The 22,601-nt window shown below is 39.7% G+C and overlaps 4 protein-coding genes across 5 annotated transcripts in view; 2 read left to right on the top strand and 2 right to left on the bottom strand.

Annotated features, from left to right (window-relative positions):
• Positions 1-363: 363 nt before the first annotated feature.
• trmt2b (tRNA methyltransferase 2 homolog B) lies at positions 364-3,311 on the bottom strand. Of its 2 annotated transcripts, XM_015054636.1 has the most exons (4): positions 3,198-3,311; positions 2,831-3,121; positions 2,281-2,719; positions 364-1,550 (listed from the first exon to the last, which is right to left on the bottom strand). In XM_015054636.1, exons 1-4 carry the CDS (start codon positions 3,236-3,238, stop codon positions 942-944), a joined length of 1,380 nt encoding a protein of 459 aa, XP_014910122.1. In that variant the 5' UTR covers positions 3,239-3,311; the 3' UTR covers positions 364-941. The 2 variants fall into 2 exon arrangements, with proteins under 2 accessions (XP_014910122.1, XP_014910121.1); XM_015054635.1 differs by having other exon boundaries at positions 2,281-3,121; positions 3,198-3,310.
• Positions 3,312-4,340: 1,029 nt separating this feature from the next.
• dnajb12a (DnaJ heat shock protein family (Hsp40) member B12a) lies at positions 4,341-9,746 on the top strand. The gene is made up of 9 exons (XM_015054637.1): positions 4,341-4,542; positions 4,881-5,055; positions 6,045-6,190; positions 6,270-6,440; positions 7,330-7,409; positions 7,502-7,611; positions 7,698-7,870; positions 8,026-8,168; positions 9,125-9,746. Exons 1-8 carry the CDS (start codon positions 4,410-4,412, stop codon positions 8,145-8,147), a joined length of 1,110 nt encoding a protein of 369 aa, XP_014910123.1. The 5' UTR covers positions 4,341-4,409; the 3' UTR covers positions 8,148-8,168; positions 9,125-9,746.
• A 598-nt stretch (positions 9,747-10,344) lies between these two features.
• LOC106961108 (DNA damage-inducible transcript 4 protein-like) lies at positions 10,345-11,655 on the bottom strand. The gene is made up of 2 exons (XM_015054626.1): positions 11,399-11,655; positions 10,345-11,210 (listed from the first exon to the last, which is right to left on the bottom strand). The coding sequence occupies exons 1-2, from the start codon at positions 11,562-11,564 to the stop codon at positions 10,702-10,704; spliced, it is 675 nt and encodes a 224-aa protein (XP_014910112.1). The 5' UTR covers positions 11,565-11,655; the 3' UTR covers positions 10,345-10,701.
• Positions 11,656-19,495: 7,840 nt separating this feature from the next.
• LOC106961114 (testican-2-like) overlaps positions 19,496-22,601 on the top strand; it is a 59,574-nt gene continuing 56,468 nt past the window's right edge. Inside the window, exon 1 of the mRNA XM_015054634.1 lies at positions 19,496-19,894. Within this exon, the coding sequence (XP_014910120.1) occupies positions 19,706-19,894 (189 nt within the window). The 5' untranslated portion in view covers positions 19,496-19,705. The remainder of the gene's footprint in view (positions 19,895-22,601) is intronic.

The following is a 22,601-nucleotide window of genomic DNA, read 5'->3' on the forward strand; positions in this document are numbered from 1 at the left end:
TCCTTAAATGCTAAACCTTACAAAGGTTCTGTAGGCCTGGACTTATACAAACTTCAAAAAGTCCCTTTCCTTGTCCTTTTTTCCATATGCAGACACTGAAAACGTTCATCCAGCAAAACAAGGCAACTTTAGCCCAGAAACATGACCTCAGATAAACGAAGGTAACCTCTGGAGAACACGTCTTGCCCTCCTACTGGACCCTGCTTGTTCTGACCTTACGTGAACTGGAGTAAGTAGGATGAGCTCATAATCATGAATCAGATGATTTGAGTCTTGTGACTGAAAGAATCTGAAGAGGTAATGGCACCCTCTGTTGTATAAATGTGGGTACTGCCTGTCTGAAGCAGACAAGCAGGATTTAATGCCTTTTCATTCCTTTTATTACACATTCGCTGCTAATGCTGCATTAGTGAGGCTAAAGAAAAACAAGACACTAAGAGCTATACCAGCTTTAAGATTTGTTAAATGCATTACTGTTGGTTCCATGAGCGTAACCAAGTACGGAGAAGCAGCATTCAGTTTCTATTAACCACAATTCTGGAACAAACTTCCAGAAAACTGCTAAACAGCTGAAACACTTTGAATCGAGGATAAAAACTCACCTGTTTTTAACATGAGTATTAGCTGAGACAACATGAATATTAATATTGCAAGTTATATTACAAATATGAGATGAAAAACCTAAACAATACATTCATTTATATTTGATATCTACCAGGTTTGAAGCTCGGGGCTGGAAATAAAAAGGAGGAAATCCACCGTACTTGTCTTTGCTTACATATGCGATAAAACCAAATCAATGAGCAAACGTGATTATGTCTTAATTTAAAAACATAATAATTTAAAGCATCTTTATATTGCCACAGAATTCTGAAAACATACATATTAAAATGATGTAGCAATAAATTAATAAGAAACACTAGACGAACAAATGACACGCGCTACCTCTCAAACAGCAGCACCAGTTCACAGTGAGGAGTATGTGGGAACATGTCCACAGGGACAGCCAGAGTGGGAGAAAAAGCTTCTCCTGTGAGCTTCTTTTCTTGATCAGGAGCACAGCAAAGCTCCTTGAAGTTCCTCATCGCCTCTCCGTCCGGCTTGCAGGAAACATAGACCAGTCTGCGGATAGCCGCTTGGTTTCTCAGCGCTCTGACTACTTTGGGATGGAGGCCCGCTCGAGACGGATTCACCACGGCGGTAAGGGCTCCGGGTGCAGAGCTCAACCGAGACATGAGAGCAGGGAGTACCACCTCTGCTTTACCGGGGAGAAACTCGCAGTTTTCCACGTCATTGAGAGCGGCGTTGTGCGCGGCATCTCTCACCGCCTGCTCTACGATCTCGACGCCGATGACCCTGTCCACTCTGGGAGAAGAGATGATGCCGATGGCGCCTGTGCCGCAGCACACGTCGAGCAGAGTGCCTCCTGTTTTTGACTGCGCTGCTCCTGGGACACAAAGGTCTCTGACCGTGTTATACAGCACCTGAGCAGCTGCCTGGTTCACCTGGAAGAAAGCATCGGCAGATATGCGGAACTTGAAGCCCAGGACCTGCAAAAGTCACACAAGAGCAGAGACACGTCAGATCGGACATACGTTCTCTTCGGTGTTTAATAAGTATAAGAGAACCTTTGAGTGAAAAACCGACCTGAAATCTAAACGTACAGAGACTTAAGTTTTCTGCAGCAGACATTGTTGAATTTTGAAACCTGTTATAAGAACTTTCTGTTCCCTAAACTGGATTTATTGCCCAGTTCAAAGTCCACCAGTGTGTGTAATCGGTTATACAGTATAGACACCTGCCAAATCATCTAGCAAGGATGCCGATGTCACGAGAAGATGAGATGATGTCCGTTTGTGGTTGAAGCACAATCATCTTGTACTTAATTTAATAATAAAAATCATATTTAATTTTGTGCCTTGAGCATTTCCTACAACTTTGCAAAATGACAAAGTTAAAGAAATTACCGTACATATTTAAGTTTTAAGGGATAAGAAAATCCGAGTATTCTGCATCATGTACATATTCAGGCTGGTCAGGAAAACTTATTCAGTGATTTTCTCAGGTATTTCCTTCTCTATAACAGTTTGACCAGGAGTTGTTTTCCCATCACTTCACCATTATGTGAAACATACATAAACTCCCATTAAAACATGTTTTAGTGTGGTGTTGTAAACGTGCCAATATGTGGAAAGTTCAAGGGTTATGAATACTTCTGCAAGGAACTGCAGAGTCTGAGCAGTAAACTTCCAGATTCCGGGTAAATCCAGAATATCTCACCTCCTCATGCAAATATGGCTGACCGTGCAGCAGCTGGTAGGGGGATTCCTCATGCGTGCAGCGAGTCATGGTGCTTTCCTGGAAGAACAGGGAGTCTAGCTGACAGACCGATCCAGGACCCCTTGAGAAATACTCCACCAGCTCAGCCTTATGAACAGCCACTTCCTCTGCGGTCATCATCTGTGGGTGGAAATACACTATAGCCATGGTGTGTCCCTGCGCATTGGTCCTCACCGTGACCTCTCTCCAGTGACCCCCGGTGTGAAACAGCAGGCAGGGCTCCAGAGAGGATTGGCGGATGAAGTCCTGGTAACACCTGGCTACTAGTGTGTGCTTCTCCGGCATGTTGAGTAGGTGATCTCCGTTCACACAGACGATGTTTCCCCGACTGGCCGTTCCTAGGTAAAATCCAACCGTTTTTGGATTCCCATCCACTCCTCTGTTGACAGAAAACGTGGATTTGTTGCGGTAGCCATCCCTGACTGGGGAGGGCAGAACAGGCAGGACAGTGAAGTTGAGTTTAGCTGAGGCAGGTGCTGGTAAACCTGACCTGAGGTCAGCTGAAAGAGATCCTGAGAGTTCAGACAGGATCTTCCGCTGATTGTTCTGCTTGAGCTCCAGCTGCTCCTCATAGCTCAGCCTCCAGAGCGGGGTGACCGCATCGGCCAGCCTCTCCTCCCAGGACAGGTCGCCGGTCCAAGCCGCTTTCTTCTGCCTTTTTTTCCGACGTTTCTGTGACCCCGACCCCGCTCTCCCTCCGTCAGCCGGACTAACGCTAGTTGAAAACAGCACGCAGGTCCGCCTCGGATAAAATATATTTGGTCTGACAGCCATGACCGACCTGCAGCATTTCGCGGTTAAATGCATGTTTCCGAGAAAAGTGCGAGACTATCAAACATTGAAAGTACAACACTCACAATAAGAACTGCATCAGACTTTCAGGAGCTCGGAAAAACATGCTTCAGATCCACACCAACTTCTTCTTCTTTAGGTTTTAACGGCAGCTTGCATCCATTATTGTTGCACTACTGCCATCTATTGGATCCTAATATCTATACCTCAAATTCTCATAATGATCCCAGTATTATTTAATAAAACGAAAAATCTTCTTTTTCCCCTCAATACTCTTTAACTGATCAACCACATTCTTAAATTTCAATTCCCTACTAAAACCTAATTCCGTTTTTAATAATCTTCTTTGATTTGCATATTTTCTACAACTAATAAAAACATGTTCCATCGTTTCTACAGTATCACACCAACTACATAAACCAGTAAGATGTTTCCCCATCTTAAAAAGAGTTTCACTTAAAAAACTGTGCCCGGTTCTTATTCTATTTACATATTATATTCTATTTATCTCTTCCCTCCTGTTTCACACCAACTTCTTGTTTGAAAGCCACCTTTTTGCGCTTTTAACGCCACATGCAGGACTGGAGTGTAAACGGTGAGTATACGTGTTACTCCTCATAAAATTGTCTTACGTTATTAAATTAAAGAGACTTTAACTCTAATTTATGATCAACAATTCTCTAGAAATAAATATAAATAGTCCAATGTATATTTGAATATATTACATATTTTCCTTTAAAATTCGCCTAGGCCTATAAGATTTTTTCAAATAAGTGTTGACACAGACGCTCCATTTATCTGTTTCTTGTAAAACACTGCAAAAAATAAAAAATAAAAAATATCCACATTCACCTTATTAAAAGATGAAAAAAATGTGACAGGCATCAGTGGCGAAACCTTTTGTCCTTTTTAAAAACTTTTCATTACAAACTCCATTGTCATTTCAACAGTTATTTTGATAGTTCATTTTGCTGCAGCTAATTTGATTACCCTTAACTCCAAAGTGCACATAATTCAATCTAAAGCACTTATGAACACTTATTTTGATGTTTTTATCACACTTGATATTGTGTCAGCTAGAATTTCGTGAAAAAAGGCTTTATTTATTAATGTAATAAATTAATTCATGCGTTAATTTATTTATTTTTATTATCTAACTTAAAAACACTTCAGCATAGACTAAACGACGTTTTGTTACGTCTATTTTGTCAGACCAAAGGTGAGTCGACGTCATTTCTTTGCGTCTCGGGACAAGTAAACATTTCCGCTGTGTCGCGATGGACTCAAACAAGGACGAAGCGGAACGTTGCATTAAAATAGCATTAAATGCGATCGGTAATAATCATCTGGACAAAGCCAGAAAGTTTCTGGAGAAGGCTCAGCGCCTATTTCCGACAGATAAGGCCAAAAGTAAGTCGAATAGACGCTTGTTTGCCAGCGATGCTATCTAATTTGGAGGGCCAGAGCTGGAAGACCGAACAAGCTAATGCTAACATAGCCGTCATTAATAGATACAGGCCGTAACTGGTACTTGTAGTTTTTTTTTTTTTTTTTTAAGCTACTACCATTTGTTTATTTAATATTTTTACTTGTTTGTAACCTTACATCGAGCTTAACTTACTCACTGCTCGTGCTGAAGTTCTCTGTAACGGTAACGATGCTAAATGTTAGCGTTCTAAAGTAGCGGATTAACTCAAAAGGCAGCAACTTAAAACGGCAGCAATATGGTAATGTGCGCCCTCTTACAGACCTGTTGGAGTCATTAGCGCAGAATGGAAAGCCTCCAGACGAGAACGGCAGTACTGTAAACGGAGGAGGACCCGGCCTGAGACACCGCGGCGAGAGAGACGGAGCTAATGCGTCTCAGGGCCCCACGGAGTCCGATAAATCTTACACAGCAGAGCAGCTGGAGGCGGTCAGAAAGTGAGAGCACATGTATTTTTCTTTCTGATGCGTGTTATTATCTTAACCACAAGCGGTCTGGTAATCTGTTGACACGTATGTTGACAAATTTGCAGTGTTTATTCTCGTGATTTACAGTGCTGAACTGCATTTCCTGGTATATTAGCGATATTTTTATCCGAAGAGTTGTGATTCAGGTCAAACCTTTTCATCTGAACAAGCATTAGTTGAACTTTTAAATGATTGCACGATCATGTATGTAGAACAAAAAAAAAAAAAAATTAAATTAAGGTTTGTTGGTACTGGGACACAGCTTTGTTCCCAGGTGTTTTGGAGTCAGGATGCGTCTAAAAGTTGCAGAACTGGAGGACTGGAGTTTGAACCGTCTAATCATTTTTCAAAATTTCATTCAATTAAGATATTCATCAGAAGGCGATGTTTGATGACTCTAAATTATATTGAGCTTGTCCTATCTATTTCTGTAACTAGATAGTTACAGAAATAGATAGGTTAAGTTATAACACTATGTTATAACTTAAGTTTTCCTGTTCTGTTACCTCGGTTCTAGTCAGTGGAAGTTCTTAGCTTCTCAAATGCTTCTAAATAAAACGAGCAGATGATGGAAATTAACACTGAGCTGAGGCTTGGCTTCTATTCACACCCAACAAAAACCTATGAATTAAATGTGAACATGATTATCATTGTTTGTTTGTTTGTTTTTTTCCTTAATCAGCTCTACTCTGTGCAAAGTCAAAGATTATCTACTCAGTCACCAGGTCAAGACAGCCAGATTGCTCCTCCTAAATCATAGGTTTTAACTGTCAGCTAAATTCTTCTTTGCAACATCCCAGTATGGATTTTCTAATAGAAACTGAAGCATGATCCCCGAGTAGTTCACCTTCGTTGGTCAATCAAGGTGCTCTGTCCCTGACCCCTGAACTTTTCTTCTCATTTGTTTGCTTCAAAGCAAATTTCGTTCATGTTGTAAGAGACGTTTGTGTTTAATTCAGGATTAAGAGCTGTAAAGATTACTACCAAATTCTGGGGGTGGAAAAGTCAGCTTCTGAGGAGGACCTTAAGAAGGCCTACAGGAAGCTCGCCCTGAAATTTCACCCAGATAAAAATCACGCGCCTGGAGCTACAGAGGCTTTCAAGGGTAAGTTGCGTGTCTTCATGTCTTTTCTGTGTCGCTTCTGGGAGCTTGTACTCACAGCTCCTCTGTGTGTCTCTTTCAGCCATTGGCAACGCCTACGCTGTTCTAAGTAACGCTGAAAAACGAAGACAGTATGACCAGTATGGGGAGGAGCGAACACAACCAAGCAGACACAGACATCATCACGATTTTGAAGCAGACATTTCTCCTGAGGACCTTTTTAACATGTTCTTTGGTGGAGGCTTCCCAACAAGTGAGTGGAGGCAAAATTATATTAAAAACATGCAAGGGATGTACAGGGCTGCTGCTAAAACTCATTGTGTTCTTGGGCAGTGGGGTATTACAACTAAACAGCTCCAAAAAAAAAAAAAAAAAAACATTTTTGAACTTGTTTATTCCTCGTAAAAATTACTGGTTTGGTACTAGACGTTTCTCAGGACATAATAAGAACTTGCTTACACTCGCTAATAACACACGATGACAGCTCTAAGTGCAGGTGTTATGGCTGTGCTGCACAGTCAAACTCTACACCGCAATAAGCAGCCGGTGTTTTTAAGTTAAAAAGTTGTTTGTCTATTTGGACGCTCTTCCACGAAATATTTCAAAGTGAAATCAAGTCAAGTGAGACTTGTTTTCAAAGACTTAACAGTCTATTTTATTTCTTGTTTCAGTTGTGTGTAGGTTTTTATTTCAGTTTCATTTATTTATTTATTGTTGTTTTGTTTAGATCTTTTGGATATTAAAAATGTCTTTCAGTTCTAGTCTGATGTGCTTTAGAAATTATGGTTAGTTGAAATTGTCTCAAAATAGCAATGTTTTCGTCTACTTCAATAGTTTGTGGGAGAATTTAACGTCGAGCAAAATGTATCATGACAGGCCTATTCTGTTTTGCTACATATTAAAAATATAATGACTCTGGTTGGCCTGCAGTTCCGCTGTATGCAGAATAAATGTGCAGCGTGTTGTGCATATTCAACAAAATACTAAATATGCAATGCAGTATTTAACTCAAATCAGTATCCCAAAAGTTGCAGTGAAGTCCTGTAGATTTCTCTGAAGGAATATTTGTTATTCAGTCAGACGATGATTGTGTTTAACTGTATGTTTTTTTTGTTTGTTTGTTTTGTTTGTTTTCTTTTCAGGTAATGTCCATGTTTACAGGAATGGAAGAATGCATTTTGCACACCAGAATAGACAAGAAAGACGAGAACAGCAGAGAGATGTAAGCTGGATTTGCGATGCCTTACTAACGCCTGGTTTAAATAATTGTATACTTTGTGTCATTAAACGGCGTCTCCTTTTCGCTTTGAACAGGGCGGCTTCGCTCTGCTGGTCCAGCTCATGCCCATCTTAATTCTCATCGTCGTTTCTGCTCTCAGCCAGTTGATGGTCACGCAGCCTCCGTACAGCCTTAGCTATCGCCCGTAAGTGTGGCGGGGAGGAGGGGGTTGCGGTTACACCAGAAGTGTTTCGACGTCTGTCTGAACCTTCCCTGCTTTCTGTTTGTCAGATCAGCTGGACATATTCACAAAAGGCATACGTCACACCTAAAGGTGCCTTTCTATGTGGGGGACCGTTTCAATGAAGAATTTACAGGCAATAACCTGAGGACTATTGAAAGAAGTGTAGAAGAAGACTATATCTCTAACCTAAGAAACAACTGCTGGAAGGAGAAGCAGCAGAGTAAGTCTTTTACATTCTCCTGGTTAGCCTGTTTTACAAAACTGGTATGGATGGAATATGACCATATTGAAATACTTAATTTAAAGTCTGGACACTTGGTTTGTTAGACTGCTGACAGAGTGTTGTGTCTTTGACGCGCTGTTTCTGTCTTTCAGAGGAAGGCTTGCTGTATCGTGCTCGTTACTTTGGGGACTCAGAGTTGTACCAAAGGGCCCAGAGAATGGGGACCCCTAGCTGTTCCAGACTATCTGAGATTCAGGTCATACTGGATGGCTAGGAAACACTTGCACACACATGGGTATGCTCACTCAGATTGTTGTTTGTTTGTTTGTTTTTTTTTAAGCTTTTCATTTTAACCCACTTTCTTGTTGCTCAGATGCTTTTTCTTCTTTGATTTGCCTTTTCTTATTTTATCCATTCACCATAATTAACTGAAACATCTCAGTCAGCTTCTTTTTTTTTTTTTTTTTTTTTTTTTTTTTAACGTGTTAATGCTGCTGCAAGCACGAACTGACTCCTGATACTGAAGGGTCAGCTCTGTTTTTCGGAGGAAAAACGTCACCTGATACGTCACTCTCATGGATCTTGAGCAAGGGTCACATCTTTGCAAAACGGTTGATTGTTGGGTTTTGTTTTTTGTTCTGAAAAACAGACTTCTGACTTAAGTAATAAGTTTACAAACCTATAAAGCTTTAAAAGTAGCTTCTTGCTATTTGAAGGATAAAACACCAGATGTCTGCCTGTTAAAGCTGCCTCTGAATAAATAGAATATCATTGAAAATGTTATTTGTCTTGCAGTACAACTAAAAAAGTAAAACTTTAGATTCCTTAAACACATATATTGATGTATATCAAGTATTTATATCTGTTCATTTTGATAATTGTCTTACAGCAAGAGAAATTTTTTATTATTATTATTAAAACAAATAAAAAAGCTATTTTTATAAGCCTACATAATAAAGGTAATGACTGCTGCCTTGACTGTTGTCCCTTGACACGCTCCACATGGATTGCAAGCCTTGAAAGGTCATTGCTTGGGAACTGACCCTTTAATATTATCTCTAGGCATGTTCATAGAAAGCTAAGTGGAAGGAAAAAGTGTGGTAGAAAAAAAAAACGGCATTTTATTTATTTATTTTTTGTTTTTGTTTTTTTAGCTGTTTTGCCTATTTACTTCATTGCTGTTCTCACAAAATTCCAGATCAGTATTTTAAGGTAATCATCTAACTCTTCTTTGTGTGTCTGTTTTTATAGTTCGTCGGTACTTGAATCTAATGGGAAGAAATGAGCCTGAGCCCACTCTAATTGGAGCATATTTCTGCAGCAAACCAAGAGAATCTAAACAAGCCTTACACTCTGTGTGCAGAGGCGCCTCCTCAAGGGGGCTCCCTGCCACTCCATCCACTTCCTGTAGAGCTGCGAGAAGCTTCAAGCTGCCTGCTGACATTTTCTTCCTCTCCTGTCTCAACCAGTGGTGAGAGTCCGATGGGCGTCATGGCGGAAATTGAGCGTGCTGTTATCTGTTTGAATGATAAAGAAGGCTGCTGAGATTAGCTTCCTCTGTCCTGATCTTTTTATTTTTTGTTTTTCCTGGAGAAACCTGAAGGCCTTTCTTCACAGATAAGACAGTCTGAGCCACTCGTGAGGAAAAAAAAAACAGTTTTTGTCATTTTTATAGTTCTTACCAATGTAAATACTCATTTTACTTAACAGTGCAGGGGATGGTAGTCATTTACAAAACTGTTTTGTGAATTTGCTTGTAGCCTGTTGGATCATAACTAGTAACAATTGTTGCACAGATAAAAGGAAAGCATATTTATTAAATTAACAACCTAAAATTCTATACATTTATTTGAATAAAAGTTGTCCAATGATTGACCGGTGTCTTGTTTGTTTTTAAACACTCTTTTACAAAATCTGTATTTTTAGCGGGTCTTGTGCATTTTATTAAATTAGATTTTAAATATACTTTATTCATTCATTGGTTGTCAGTCTTAAATATTTGGTTTATAAAGTTAAATCATTGTTATTTTAGGTTCTAAGACTTGTGTGCTTAAATTCACCATAGCATGCCAGATTTATTTATGCAAATTTACATCATAATGTTCCTAGTCTCCCAAATGTAATCTTTGGGAGACTAAGATAAAGACATAAGTGTCTTATATCTTCAGTGTGACCAGAACTACAATGCTAGGTCCTATTTGTTTTCATTGATTTAGTTTTTCAATAAATAAAAAATACTCTGCAAAGTAAATATAGGGTACTAAGTGAGTTCTTAAATATAAAATGTGCTTTAGTCTTTACATTTGCAAAAACCCTTTCAAAATTATATACACTAAGTGCATTTTGAAGGCTTCTGATTATTCCACCTGAAGGAAAGGAACAAAGGAGACCAAGCATTGGAAATGCCCCATAATATAATGTAGTAAATCCAGAATTAAAATGGTGTGAACAAAGAAATGAAACAAGCATCACAGAGTAATAGAAAATAATTTATTATCTCACAATCTTTAAGATACAAAACAGTTTCAGGCAGGTAATATGTAATACTAGTAGTACATACATTCCCTTTAAAAAGTGGAAATTATATGAATTATATGAATGTGGATTCATATAAAAGAAAAAGGACTGGTGTTCAGACACCTGCAATCAGGTGAGTAGCTGCCATGAGATAGTTTGGGCCTTCGATTTACCACATATTACAACTGTTTTAGGACCTTGATGTCAGTGCAATTAAAGTTTTTTTTTTGTTTGTTTTTTAGGTGAATCTGCAGCAAAAGTTGATTAAAAACAGTTCAGTGTGTCTAGAAAGGCACATTGGGGCTCTTGGCTTAGCAGCATTCTTCCACCAGCAGCGCTCCTGAGCTGTACAGTTTCCTCTTGATGGCCCTGAAACTCCTGCTCAGCCTCAGGGTTTTGTGGTGCCTCGGAGACGTTGCAGACGGAGGCTTTCCGCCTTTGAAGAGCTTCTGCACCCTGCGCCACAGTCCTCCGGACTCGAGCCTCAGAACCAGGGTCACGTGGAAGGTCGGGACCAGGCCGGCGTCTACTGCTATTTGATCCACGGTGCACAACAGCCCCTGATCCCCCCTTTCCACGCACAGGTCGATCACGGCCCCCCTCAGTCCGCAGGGCTCGTTGACGGCCAGATGGAGCAGCTCTCGGCTGATGTTGTACATTAGACGGTCAGGTAGGATGAGTTTGGAGCAGCACAGGACGGGTGACCCGTTGTTAAGGCTTTGTGTGATTGTGCCCACCACCTCTGCAGCCAAGGTCTCCTCGAGGGGGTAACAGAAGAAGCTACTGTCGGACTCCGACAGGGATAGGTCCGCCACAGATCCTGGAACAAAGATAGAAATAGATTAGAGAAACTTTATTCTTACTGACCCCAAGGAGCAATTTGCTTTGCATTTAGATGCAGAATAGCTCCAAGTCTGAACTGAAATTTTTTAAAGATGCAAAAGGCTTTTATTTTTGCTGCTATTGTGTTTTTTCCAGAAAATAATAAAGAAAACTAAACACACTCACCGGTTTCACTCCTGCAGTACTGATCTGCTGAGGCCCTCTGATTGAGCCCCTTCAGCTCAGCCAGCTTCTGCAGCAGGTTGCTCCAGGACAGCCTCTGGGAGCTCCTACCCTCCGCTGGGGACGGAGGAAAACTGCCATCGAGAGATTGGTTGCAAGAAAAAGACATTTATACAACAAATGCCTTATTTCCAAAAGAACAAAGGGTGGGGGGGTGGGGTCAAAGTGCGGCGCTTTGATTGGACACAAGAGCAAAAACAAAAAAAGAAGTGCGGAGGTAGCTGTCACAGTTGGTCCTTCTCCTGCTCCTGAGCCGGATCAGCTGCAAATCACACTCTCTAACAATGGGGTGAAGCCTTAAATACCTACGCACGCTAGCCCCGCCCATCTGATTTCTCAGCCAATGAGGTTTTAGCTCACGTCCTCAGCGCAGTATCCTGCCTGGTTATCCCTTTGATGGGGTGAGACACACTCCCCCACGGCTGAGAGGCAAGCGACGACCCCCTCAAATCTCATAAGTTTAACTCTTAATCATTGTATAGGAGGACATTAATCCGTCCTAGAAGGCGAATTTACAGACGCTGCCTAGTGCAAATCTTGCAACACTGGAATCCTGTCAGCACAGAGCAGAACTAGAAAAACGCAGCTGATGAATCAATTGTGAATAGTTGCGCGAGGCACGTATTGCACGTAGAGAACGTCTTTTTGTTAATGGAAAAAAGGAGGGGGGCCCGCCTTTCTACTGACAAATGTTAACCTTAAAGAAGCTGAGCTGCACGTTTACAAACGGCTCTGAAGTAAACAAGGAGCCTTACGGTGAATCTACACTAAAGTCTAAGGCGACTGCAGGGATAGATTATTCCAGAATGTTCCAGAAAGTATTTCCAGAAGACAAGTAGATAGTGCAGTCTGCATGGCTATCTCATCCGGATGCATTGTTTTATTTTGGTTAAAACATAAATGAAAATATCTGAAAACATTTCATCTCAGAGAGCCTTTCTAATCCAAACAACCAAACTTTATGAGTATCTCCTCTGGTTCATGTCATTTAGCACGTACCTCCATTCAACCCCCCCATGCCCCCTCCAAGAAAATAAGACTCAGTCACTTCTGTTTGAATAGTTGTCTCCTCCACCTGTTTACATGGGGTTTCCCTTCTGCTTTCATGGGAATTGCTTAAATCTTTGCACACTTAATGCATTGCAGAAGAATGCTGTAAACATGTTTCTGCTCACTGATTTATTCCTGTGTTGCTCTTATGTTGTTTCAGAGCGGCAAACAGCTCTCTGTCTCAAACAAAGATAAACTTAGAAAATACAACATTGTTTTTGTTCTATGGTAGTTGAAAAACAACATGGTCCTCCTTTTTCTTATCGGTCAGAAATTTAGGTTGACCTCCAGCTCCTGAGATGCTTACCACTGTTTCAATGTTTGATCCATAATAGCTCTCATTGTGGTTCACTGGAGTCCTAACGTCTTAAAAAAAGGATCCAAAGTGTGGCCTGGGGGCCATTTGTGGCCCCTGGATTTATTTGGTCTCCGACTGCAATGCAAAAATGATGCAAATCTGGTCTCTCAGTACATGAGGTTGATGCAAGTAAGATTTTTTTGTGACACGGGGTGTGCATAAGACTGACATGACACTGTGATAAACACAACACGGTTCCTGTTATGAGCATAATGGAGTCTTTATGAATGTCTGTGACTGTTGTCATGAAGTGTCATTTGGTAAATAATGACGCTTTTAATGCAAAGTTGCTCTTAAAGTTGCATTGAAAGTCCATTAAAAGTGCCAGCTTTGCATTTAAGTGTCAGTATTTACAAAATAATACAAAGTTGGAACTTTTAATGAGATTTTAATGCAACATTTAAAGCAACTTTGCATTAAAAGTGACACCACACTTCATGACAACAGTCATAGACATTCATAAAGACTCATTCATGTTTGATCCTGTCAAATAAAATGTTAAAGATTTTTTAAATTTTAATTATGGTAAAATATTATATACAAATGTAAATGTTCTTTAAAGATTTTAAGAGGGGGAAGGGGTATTATGTAAAATTTACTTTTTGGACCTTTATATCGTGTTATAATGTTTTTCCCTTTATCAAAAACATACTCGGACTGTTGCCTTGGTTCTTTGATGCATATTTGAGGAATCTTCTGTGGTAGCCATTTGGGGTGCCTAAACGCTTGCTCCTCCTTGGACCTGCGGCCTCCAGTCGTACTTCCTCCTCATAGAGCACCCCATCTCCTGTGGATCCCTCCCACTAGAGGCAGAAGTAATTAGCAAACTCCTGGTGGAACTGTGCATCTACTGAGCTCATCAGACAAACTAATTTTCAGTCTAATGCCCCTAAAATCGGCTGCAAATGGCATAATGAAAAGCAGTGTTGTACTGAAGGAGGGTCAGAAAAGAGCAGCGGCCTCTTAAAGAGACAGAGGCGTAAAATTTGAAAGTCAAATTTCTTTTAAGTTATGTTTGATGCACGCAGGATTTTTATGCCAACTTGGTAACATAGTTAACTCACTGTTAATTGATTGGATTATAAGCTCAAAGAAAGTGTGACCAAAATACTTCTTTTTTGTTGAGGACAGACTGAATTGTTTTCTGCTTTGTTCAAGTGAGTTCAAGGAATTTGCAAACTAGAGACCTTTCTTCTAATAAGCCAGACAAGCAAATCTCTGTAGACATGTACACACACATTTCCTGATAATAAAAAAAATAAGGCAATTAAAAATTGCATGCATGTTTTATTGCAAAACTTGGAAAACAAAATCACAATAGCGTTATGTGATTATTATTATTATTATTATTATTAATTATCTCAGAAGCAACAATTTTGTAAAATAATACAAATTAAACACAGTGGAAGACATAAAACACTTGTGTTTTAAAACCAGCTTTCTTTATTATCTTAGATGGTATGGTGAAGTGGCAAATTTACCACAAGGTGGCGCTAAAGTGCTAGCGGATGACGCTTAGAGCACCTCGTTGTGACTACATGTGTTTTGATTTGAGTAGCCCAGATCATGATCAGGATATAACCCCGGTTTATCATCCAATTTATATGTTTAGTTAAGGTCAGACCTTGTTATCATTTTACACTTCTTATCTTTGTTTACGTTCATTCTGTTACGAGAGAGAGAAAAAAAATGTAAACGTGAAAAGGGAGAGACTGTTTTACAATTCATATTAGCTGTTGGTCTGGGCAGCCTGAGCTGATGTAATTTATGTGTGCTGGATCTCCGGCTAAATGGTTATGTATAAAGACAATTTCTACGAAACAGTTATTTACTCTAACCTCAGTGTAACAAAGAAATAAATGTAATTTTCGGACCACATGTCTGCTTCTTTTTCAACCTTTGTACTAAAATACCAGCATTAATTCAGATTTCCAGTGGTTTCCTGTGTCTTTTGATGGTTGTGAGCATAGTAGCATAGTAGCAATGATGGGGTTATTTCAACAAAGATGACAGTGAAGCTTTCCATCTCCTTGTCAAATACCTCATCTTGTAAGCATGTCATTTTTCTGTCATACGATTCTCTCATTTATCATCGGATCCTTCAATGCTGGATTCAAGACTCTGTAGCTAAATGAGTCTGCAACACCCGGAGCTGTAGCTCGAACAGAATTACATGTAGGTTTTGATTTATTGCTGGAGGAAGCAGAAAGAGAGCAGCTCTCTCAGGGGAGGCCAAACTCCGATGTGTGGCAATTTTTGCTGAGGTATGCTCTTCTTTATCGGAGCCCTAACATTTTTACATGCCATTTTCAAACGGGCTTTACTCGAAACATTAGCCCATTTCTAGATTAACATTCTCTTTTTCCTATATCACAATGATGAAAATTTTAAGCTATAAGCTCAAACTTAAAGATTTTCACAATACTATAACAGTTGTATTTTGAAAGTGCCAACATAAAATTTTTAACCACCTTATGTTTCGCCTTTTTCATTGCTTTCACAAATGAGTCAAACAAAATTACCACAAAAAAAACAAGCCCTCTTATGTTAAAGTAAAAAAGTTCTACAAAACAAAGACCCTTAAATAAAAACATATTACATAAAATAAACACTTGCATAAATACTTATCCCATTTAAAGTGATTGACCTAATTCAACAGACAATCCCAATGAGTGGAGTGGAGATCACCTGAGTGCAGTGACTGTGATTGTGGTACAAAGACAAGAAACAGCAAGAAGACAAAAGAATGCCCACAGCAAATCAGAGGAAACATGGTTGAAAAGCATAAATTAAGGGACAGAAACAAAAGATCTCCAAGGCACTGAACATGGAGTTCAGTTAAATCATCATAAAGAAATAGAAGCAATCTGGCACAGGTGTAAATCCACTTAGATTAGGCTGTCCTCACAAACTTAGTGACAGTGCAAGAAGGAGACCAGTGAGCGAGGCCACCGGGACACCGATGACTTCAGCAGCTGTTGCAAAGCCTTAAGGGAAAGCGACGATACTGTAGCCACTGTTGAACCTAACTCAGAGCGTTTTTTCATAGGGGTGACCACTAAAACATCTGATAGCTCATGGTAGCTTCAAATATTCATAGCTGAAGAGGAACAATCAATAAAAGTAAACGTTTAAGCAATGCAGACTTTATAAAAGAGTTTAAAAAAAGATATTAGAAGTCCTGTAGGCACTTTGCAAACTCATGTGGAGGACAAAGTGAACAAGAAGAAGATGTTCTGGTCTGATAAGACCTAAATAGATGTTTTTAGCTTCAATGCAACTTTATACGTTTAGGAAAACTGACCGTCTGAACTTACCCTCCCCATGGTCACGTATGATAGTGGCTGCATAATGCTGTGTAAATTATTTTTTTTCAGCCAAGACTCAGTGCTTAACACAGTGTTATGATGAGCCATTGTCTTTTCACTACAGCAACATCGAAACATCAATAGGAACATTAAATCAAAGGTTTGGTCACATTTTCTACCAGCGTGTCATCAAATTCCTATAGGAGATGGATTCGTAGTATTTGTACTGCCACTTCTCTGAACAAGTTTCATTAATAATACAAGCCAAAATCCTGTTGGCACATTGGCTGGAGTAGGAGTCCTTACATACCCTCTACTGGGTAACTAAACATCACTACCAAGAAAAGGAATCCTATAATAATTACAAAGTATTCACATATCTGTCTGTCCTTAAGTGAACTACTATCTCCCAGTTTAGAAATATTTGCATTATTCAGTAGTGGTGCAATGGTTCAGAACTTCTCAGGACTTAGTTGGCTGCTTTTCCGCCCCACTCTCTTCAGCAGCCCTGTGCAAATGTAGCAAAAACCAACACTGCATAAATTCATACTATTGTGTAATCAATGTCATATCAATTTAGAACATCTACTTATACTCATAGGAATTCAAACGGGTAAGTGTCTGGAAAAACACTTATCCAAGTCTAGTTCTTTGACAAACTAGACTGGTCAATCTGATTTTGTTGGGTCTTCAAAAATTTTAAGAGGAAAATTTCCTTCGCATTTATATGATTTATATGCAAACCTTTCAAGGTTCAAAGGGGGTGAGGATCCAAGTTTGCTCCTTCACGTCTGTCACCTCAACTTTGACTGGAAGCATCAGTAACATATTGCTTGGATATGAGAATCCTAGCAAACAGGCAGAAAAAAATAAGCTTGGTGAAGGTTTGGTGAACTGACTGATAACGGGGTTAGGATGGTCAGTCTCTCACTCTTCTGGAAATCAGAACCACTCCCAGAATGAACTGAGGTGAGCACAATACCAGGTATAAAATTCTCCTAGCCCCTTAACTGACCCAATCCTCAAGAAGAAGAAGAAGAAGAAGAAGAAGAACAGGAAGAAGAAGAAGAAGAAGAACAGGAGGAGGAAGAAGAAGACAATTAAAAAAAAACTCCAGAAATGTCTCAACAGCTCTTACAGAAATAGCAAAAACAAACATCAAAACTATCACTGCAGTAACAGTCATGCATGAGGATTAAAAATCATTGCAGGTTCACAAGATTAGATAAAAAAACTCCATTAATTTAAAATAAATAGATAAACCTACAGATCGTCTTAGAATAATTTCACTCTGAAGAGATAAGAGTTATTGTACCGCAGAAAGTGGAAAACCAGAGATAACACACTGACGCCTTGCTTCCTCTGGTATGGCACAGGTCGGAAAAATAGCTTACCGAACTGCACTGACTCGCACCGTACCACTCGGTGGCAACGAGGCGTATGCATGACCCGATGAGAACTTGGGTGATGAACTGTGGCACATTTTGAGGGACTGAGATAAGACACCTGAACTATCAGTGGTAAACAGATCACACTCAGTTCTGTTCACCAAGCTGCAGCCAGTTACTGTCAAACAAAATCTACACTGCAACACTTGTAGAGATTATTTTGTTTTGCTGGACATTATATAAAAGCCGTCCATGGGACTGATCCTTTAAAATTACAGTGTTTATAACAACGCTTTATGAATGAGATGAGAATTGTTGCCGTGCCCTCTGTTGTTCCTTTTCTGTTGCGAAAACATGACCAAACAAGGACTTCGTTTAACCCCCAAAAGTTTTTCTTTGACTGATTATTTTTAAATAAAATCTCTGGGAGCAAAGCAGGTTGCAGCTGCTGCAGAGGTAGCCTTAAATAGGTCAGAGGAAGACCACACGTTGACTTCCTTTCTAGAAAGGAAAGCTCCAAATAACTGCTATATGGTATCCAACATGAATATTTCATTCCCCACCTGACCATGTAGCATGACTAATGAGCATGCATGTGTAAGACTTTTACATCTGTTAAAGTGCCTGCACAAAGACAAGCTCAATTGAGTCCAGAAGGTAATCTTGTCATTGTTGCTTGTGCTGCATAAACATATCCATGCTTAGCTCAAACATCTTCTTCTCTCCTTATCTTTCCTCGAACTTGATCAGGTTGAGCCAAAAGATTAGATGACCCCTTGTTGGGCGCTTGCCCTCATTAGGACAGGCTCAAGACACTCCACTGGGGATCAAATGGCATCAGTTATTCCGGCGTTTCAGTAACAAGCTTGTCGTTTGGTGGGGCTCTCCAGGGACGAACACAGAGCGAGCTGACACGGTGCAGTAAGACCCATGGTGCAAGAAATCACTTTCAAAAGAATGCATCTGACCAAAGGCGTAAACCACAGTTCGAAACAAAATCTGCTGGTGTCGATGGTCAACTTCAAGTGGGCAGGTGTGAAACCTCATGCAAACTCTGGTGATGCAGGCCAAACAAGCTAGCTCTCATCCACCTGAAAACCTAAGCCTCAGTTCAATTGACAACGAACACCGGAGCTGTTCGCTTCGAAAGGAAATGCAAAGCAAACGGAGGAAGAGATGCGGACATGATATGTGATCTAACAATGTTTAAATCTTGGATGTCTTATAGTTCCTCCGTCTTTGCTGTCATCTCTGAAACTGCTTATACAACCCATCTACATAGAGTAATGTGCCTCTCTTGCTGACATCCAGTTTGATTCAATGTGAAAATAAACCCAACCAAGTGAAGATGGGAAGACTTTCGACATTCCTCGCCTAATTATACCCGAGTTCCCCGGACTATCTTAGTTTGAAAACATCCCAAGACTAAGAGAACCCAAAGAATACATCACAGACTTAAAGAGCAGAACGAATGTAGAGCTATCACAACAATGGAAGGGTTTAGATCAAAGCAGGAATGGACTAGTCAAAGTTTAGACCTAAATCTAATTAAGAGTATGTGGTAAGAATTGCATTGTGCTCTCCGCAGGCACCCCCCATCCTGTCTGAATGAGCTTCAGCAAGTTTGGAAAGAAGAGTGGGAATCTTTTTCTTGATTTGGATTTGCTGTAAACCTGCAGTTGTTATTGCAGAGAGTAGTAGTTCCACAATCTACAAAGAGAGCTATTAACAAACACTACACGTTTAAGTTTTTTTTTTTTGCAAAAAAAAAAAAAAAAAAAAAAAAGAAGAGCTAAATAAAAACGTGTAATAAGTTCAAAGTTATTTAATAGCTTGTAGTTCTTAAAGAAAGTGCGCATAAATCTAAAGTTTTCACGTCGAGAAATAACAAAAGGTGTCTCACAGCAGCCTGAGGGCGGACTCACTTTATTTACCACCATCAAACAGCTTCCCTTCCTCACTCCGTCTGCCTCCCTCCCATCTGCAGGAGCATCTTACAGGATAATCAGGTGGCGCTTTCCATCCAGCCTCAGCATCCGCCGCCTTCCAGAAGAGGAGAGCCGACAGACGGTGTTGTTTCGTGCGAGGAGGTGTCCTGTGTGCGTGGTTTTCTTTTCTCCCCTCCCTCCCACCTCTCCGGTTAAACATGGTGGAAATGTCGGATATGGTGTGCCTTCTCGCCCCGCTGCTGATGTTCGCGGGGTCCACCTTGCAGGCGGACGTGAAGAGCGTCCGAGAAGCGGAGAAATCCGGGAATTTCATGGAAGACGAGCAGTGGCTGTCCACCATTTCACAGTACAGCCGCAAGATCAAGCACTGGAATCGCTTCAGAGATGTAAGTGTCGAATGAATGCGGTGTGGATGCGCTGCCATGTTTACTCCCGTCTTTCACACAAACTTGGTTCTTTCTGCAGTTTTGCAGCCAGCCACACTCCTGGAATAAATGATTATTGAAGAGTTTGATTCAGCTACTGGCATTTTGATTTCTAATTGTTTTTGCTTGTTTGGAAGGGAAATGTTTTGAGAGAGGAGTATTTATAGCTTAAAAAAAAAAAAAAAAAACTTATCCCAGGGAAATCTGGATAGTCAAAGTCGAATGTTGTCAGAAAACTTATATGAGATATTATAAACACACACCATTCTGCCTCACTCATCCTCTCATTTCCTGCAATGTTTTTTTTTTCTTCCCCTAATAGGCAATTAAGTTGTTGTTTCTGCTTGGCAGTATGAGCCCAAACCATCATACTGCCCCTCACCGTGAAAGGTTCCCCCTCAGATGTGGCTCCAGGGATTTCACAAACAAGAGAATTTAGTAATTAATACATAGTGCACTGATTGATTGGTTGACGTGCACACATGCAGCTATTGAACGGACTGATCTGGGTTATTGGAATTGATTAAAGCCTGCAGGCTACGCCTGGTGATAAATTACTGTGTCTGTGGACGTATGGATGCAGCTCTGTGAAATGATTACTAATGATCCCCAACAGGATCTGGACAGTATATCGCAGCCGGATTAGGTTGCATATGACCGATGTTAATTTGGTTTTAATTGATCCTGAGAGACTGCATGCTGCACGTGAAATGTGTTATTATTGGATTAGAAATAGAAGTAGCAGAGGGTGCGTGAGGATATGTTTAGGCGTATTTTTATGCTAACAAGACCGTAGTGTCGGTTTAGCAAAAACCTCCTGAAAACCAAGACCTGGAACAAAGAGAGAGGTTAAGGTTTACTGTAATTAGCTAAAGATTAACGCGAGGAAGTAATGAAATTGTGCACATGGGAAGATTAAATTGGAATTACTGTGGGATTATGACTCATTGGGTGCCGATCTATATTTGAACAGTTTTGATCTGAAATGTTCGCCTCACCTGCAATGACCTTCTGAATTCAGCACATCTTGGTTGGTGGTTCACAGAGAAAATCAGCCATGAATCAACTAAAAGGCAGTCACAACTGGAACATGTTCACATTTCTTAAAAATTGATTTTGAAAAAAAAGTTTTTATGAGTTAATATCTGGCAGTAGATAACTCTGTATTTTATTTATTGTTTATTTTAAATTTCGGTCAGCTGGTCTAGGAGTCTAAGGCTAATGAGCAATTTGAGAAGAGCCACGACCAAAGTGGCTTTTTAAAACAAGTCCAAAATCAAAAATATCATAAAGCATGCTTTTTACTTTTTTTTTTTTTTTTTTTTTTTTTTTTTGTTATGTTATAAACCTTTAAGCTACTGTCACAACCACAAAAATGGACACAAAAAAGCCAAGAATTATTTATAGAAAATGAAGGTTGGACACTGTCCGGCACCAATAATCTTCCTGCTTGAAACATGTAAGGACAAAAGAACATGTAAGATGTTTCCAGTCAGATTAACTACCTAATTTGCAACAGGATCATGTTGCACTTGATTTTCATCATGAAACGGCGCAATATTTCTCAATATACTGAAAGAGGAGCGTCTCTGACATCATATGTCAGTTTGTCACTAACAGAAATGAGGAAGGTAAGTTGTTATTATGAGCTTCAATTAGATTGAAGAATTGAGGCTTAATGCTTCGATCTCAAAACTCTGTTTTAGATTCTTATTTTGAATTATAAAGGGAAGTGGTTTTTGAGTTGTTGCCCTATTGATAGAATTGGAAAAAATAAAAATAAAAAAACGTTTGACTGACTGACAATAAGTGCCATAACCCTAATCCTTTGTAAATTAATTTCTGTCATTGTGTTGGTTCTTAGGAAACATTGTTACAAGACAAGATAAGAACAGTTAGTAAATACTATACTAATATCTCAACTTGCTGGTTATCTACATCCAAGCTTCTTATAAACATTAGAGGGGTTTTTCACAATTTCTTCCTGATTCTGTATTGCATTTGATTCAGAGTTTGAGACAAATACAAAAATGTACAATTTTAATGTATCGGGACCAACTCAGAACTGGATAAGTATAAATACAACAAAATAGGGACTGATTGTATCTAAATTTGAATATTCCATACTGGTTAAAATATTTAACCAAACATTAAACATCAACATTTTCGACCATTTGTGGTTGAAAATGTCAGTGAATTGTACTTTTCCACAAACTTACAAAAAAGAAGGCAGTGTTAAAATAAATAAAATAATTACTTAGACCACAGAAATGTTTGCCTTTCACACCATTTATATTTATAACGAGGCAGTAATTCTGAACGGAAACACTTCTTTTCTTCAGACATGTTTCACACAGGACCCATACTGGTGGTGCACAGCCTCCTCCCTCCACTAGCTGTGCAAGTATCAGTGTCTGTGTAAATAACGGTCCAGTGCAAACATGGCAATGGTTTAAAGGCTCTTAAAATAGCTTTTGTATAAACCGAGATTGAGGCTGTTTTAAGACAGCAGACTGTTTTAAGGGGTTAGCTTCAGACCCCTGGTAAACTAATCTGGATTTACACTAAGCAAAGAAATCAGACCAGTTATCTACTGCAGGTATGACATTAACCGCTTATAAGGTTTAACTGAACCTCTATAACCAAATTTAACCCTTTAAAAACTTTC

The sequence above is a fragment of the Poecilia latipinna genome, unplaced genomic scaffold (assembly GCF_001443285.1).
Source record: "Poecilia latipinna isolate Pla-1442-1.1 unplaced genomic scaffold, P_latipinna-1.0 Scaffold1265, whole genome shotgun sequence".
NCBI classification, from domain to species: Eukaryota; Metazoa; Chordata; class Actinopteri; order Cyprinodontiformes; family Poeciliidae; genus Poecilia; species Poecilia latipinna.

What these genes read in the sequence shown, in the direction of transcription:
- trmt2b (XM_015054635.1), bottom strand. Translation starts at nt 3,238, where the DNA reads ATGTTTTTCCGAGCTCCTGAAAGTCTGATGCAGTTCTTATT. An exon ending in AGTCTGATGCAGTTCTTATT is followed by an intron (nt 3,122 to 3,197) that starts GTGAGTGTTGTA and finishes GAAATGCTGCAG; the next exon opens with GTCGGTCATGGCTGTCAGAC. An exon ending in AGCCATATTTGCATGAGGAG is followed by an intron (nt 1,551 to 2,280) that starts GTGAGATATTCT and finishes TGACTTTTGCAG; the next exon opens with GTCCTGGGCTTCAAGTTCCG.
- dnajb12a (XM_015054637.1), top strand. Translation starts at nt 4,410, where the DNA reads ATGGACTCAAACAAGGACGAAGCGGAACGTTGCATTAAAATAGCATTA. An exon ending in CAGCTGGAGGCGGTCAGAAA is followed by an intron (nt 5,056 to 6,044) that starts GTGAGAGCACAT and finishes TGTTTAATTCAG; the next exon opens with GATTAAGAGCTGTAAAGATT. An exon ending in CTGGAAGGAGAAGCAGCAGA is followed by an intron (nt 7,871 to 8,025) that starts GTAAGTCTTTTA and finishes TCTGTCTTTCAG; the next exon opens with AGGAAGGCTTGCTGTATCGT.
- LOC106961108 (XM_015054626.1), bottom strand. Translation starts at nt 11,564, where the DNA reads ATGTCTTTTTCTTGCAACCAATCTCTCGATGGCAGTTTTCCTCCGTCC. An exon ending in GTACTGCAGGAGTGAAACCG is followed by an intron (nt 11,211 to 11,398) that starts GTGAGTGTGTTT and finishes TCTTTGTTCCAG; the next exon opens with GATCTGTGGCGGACCTATCC.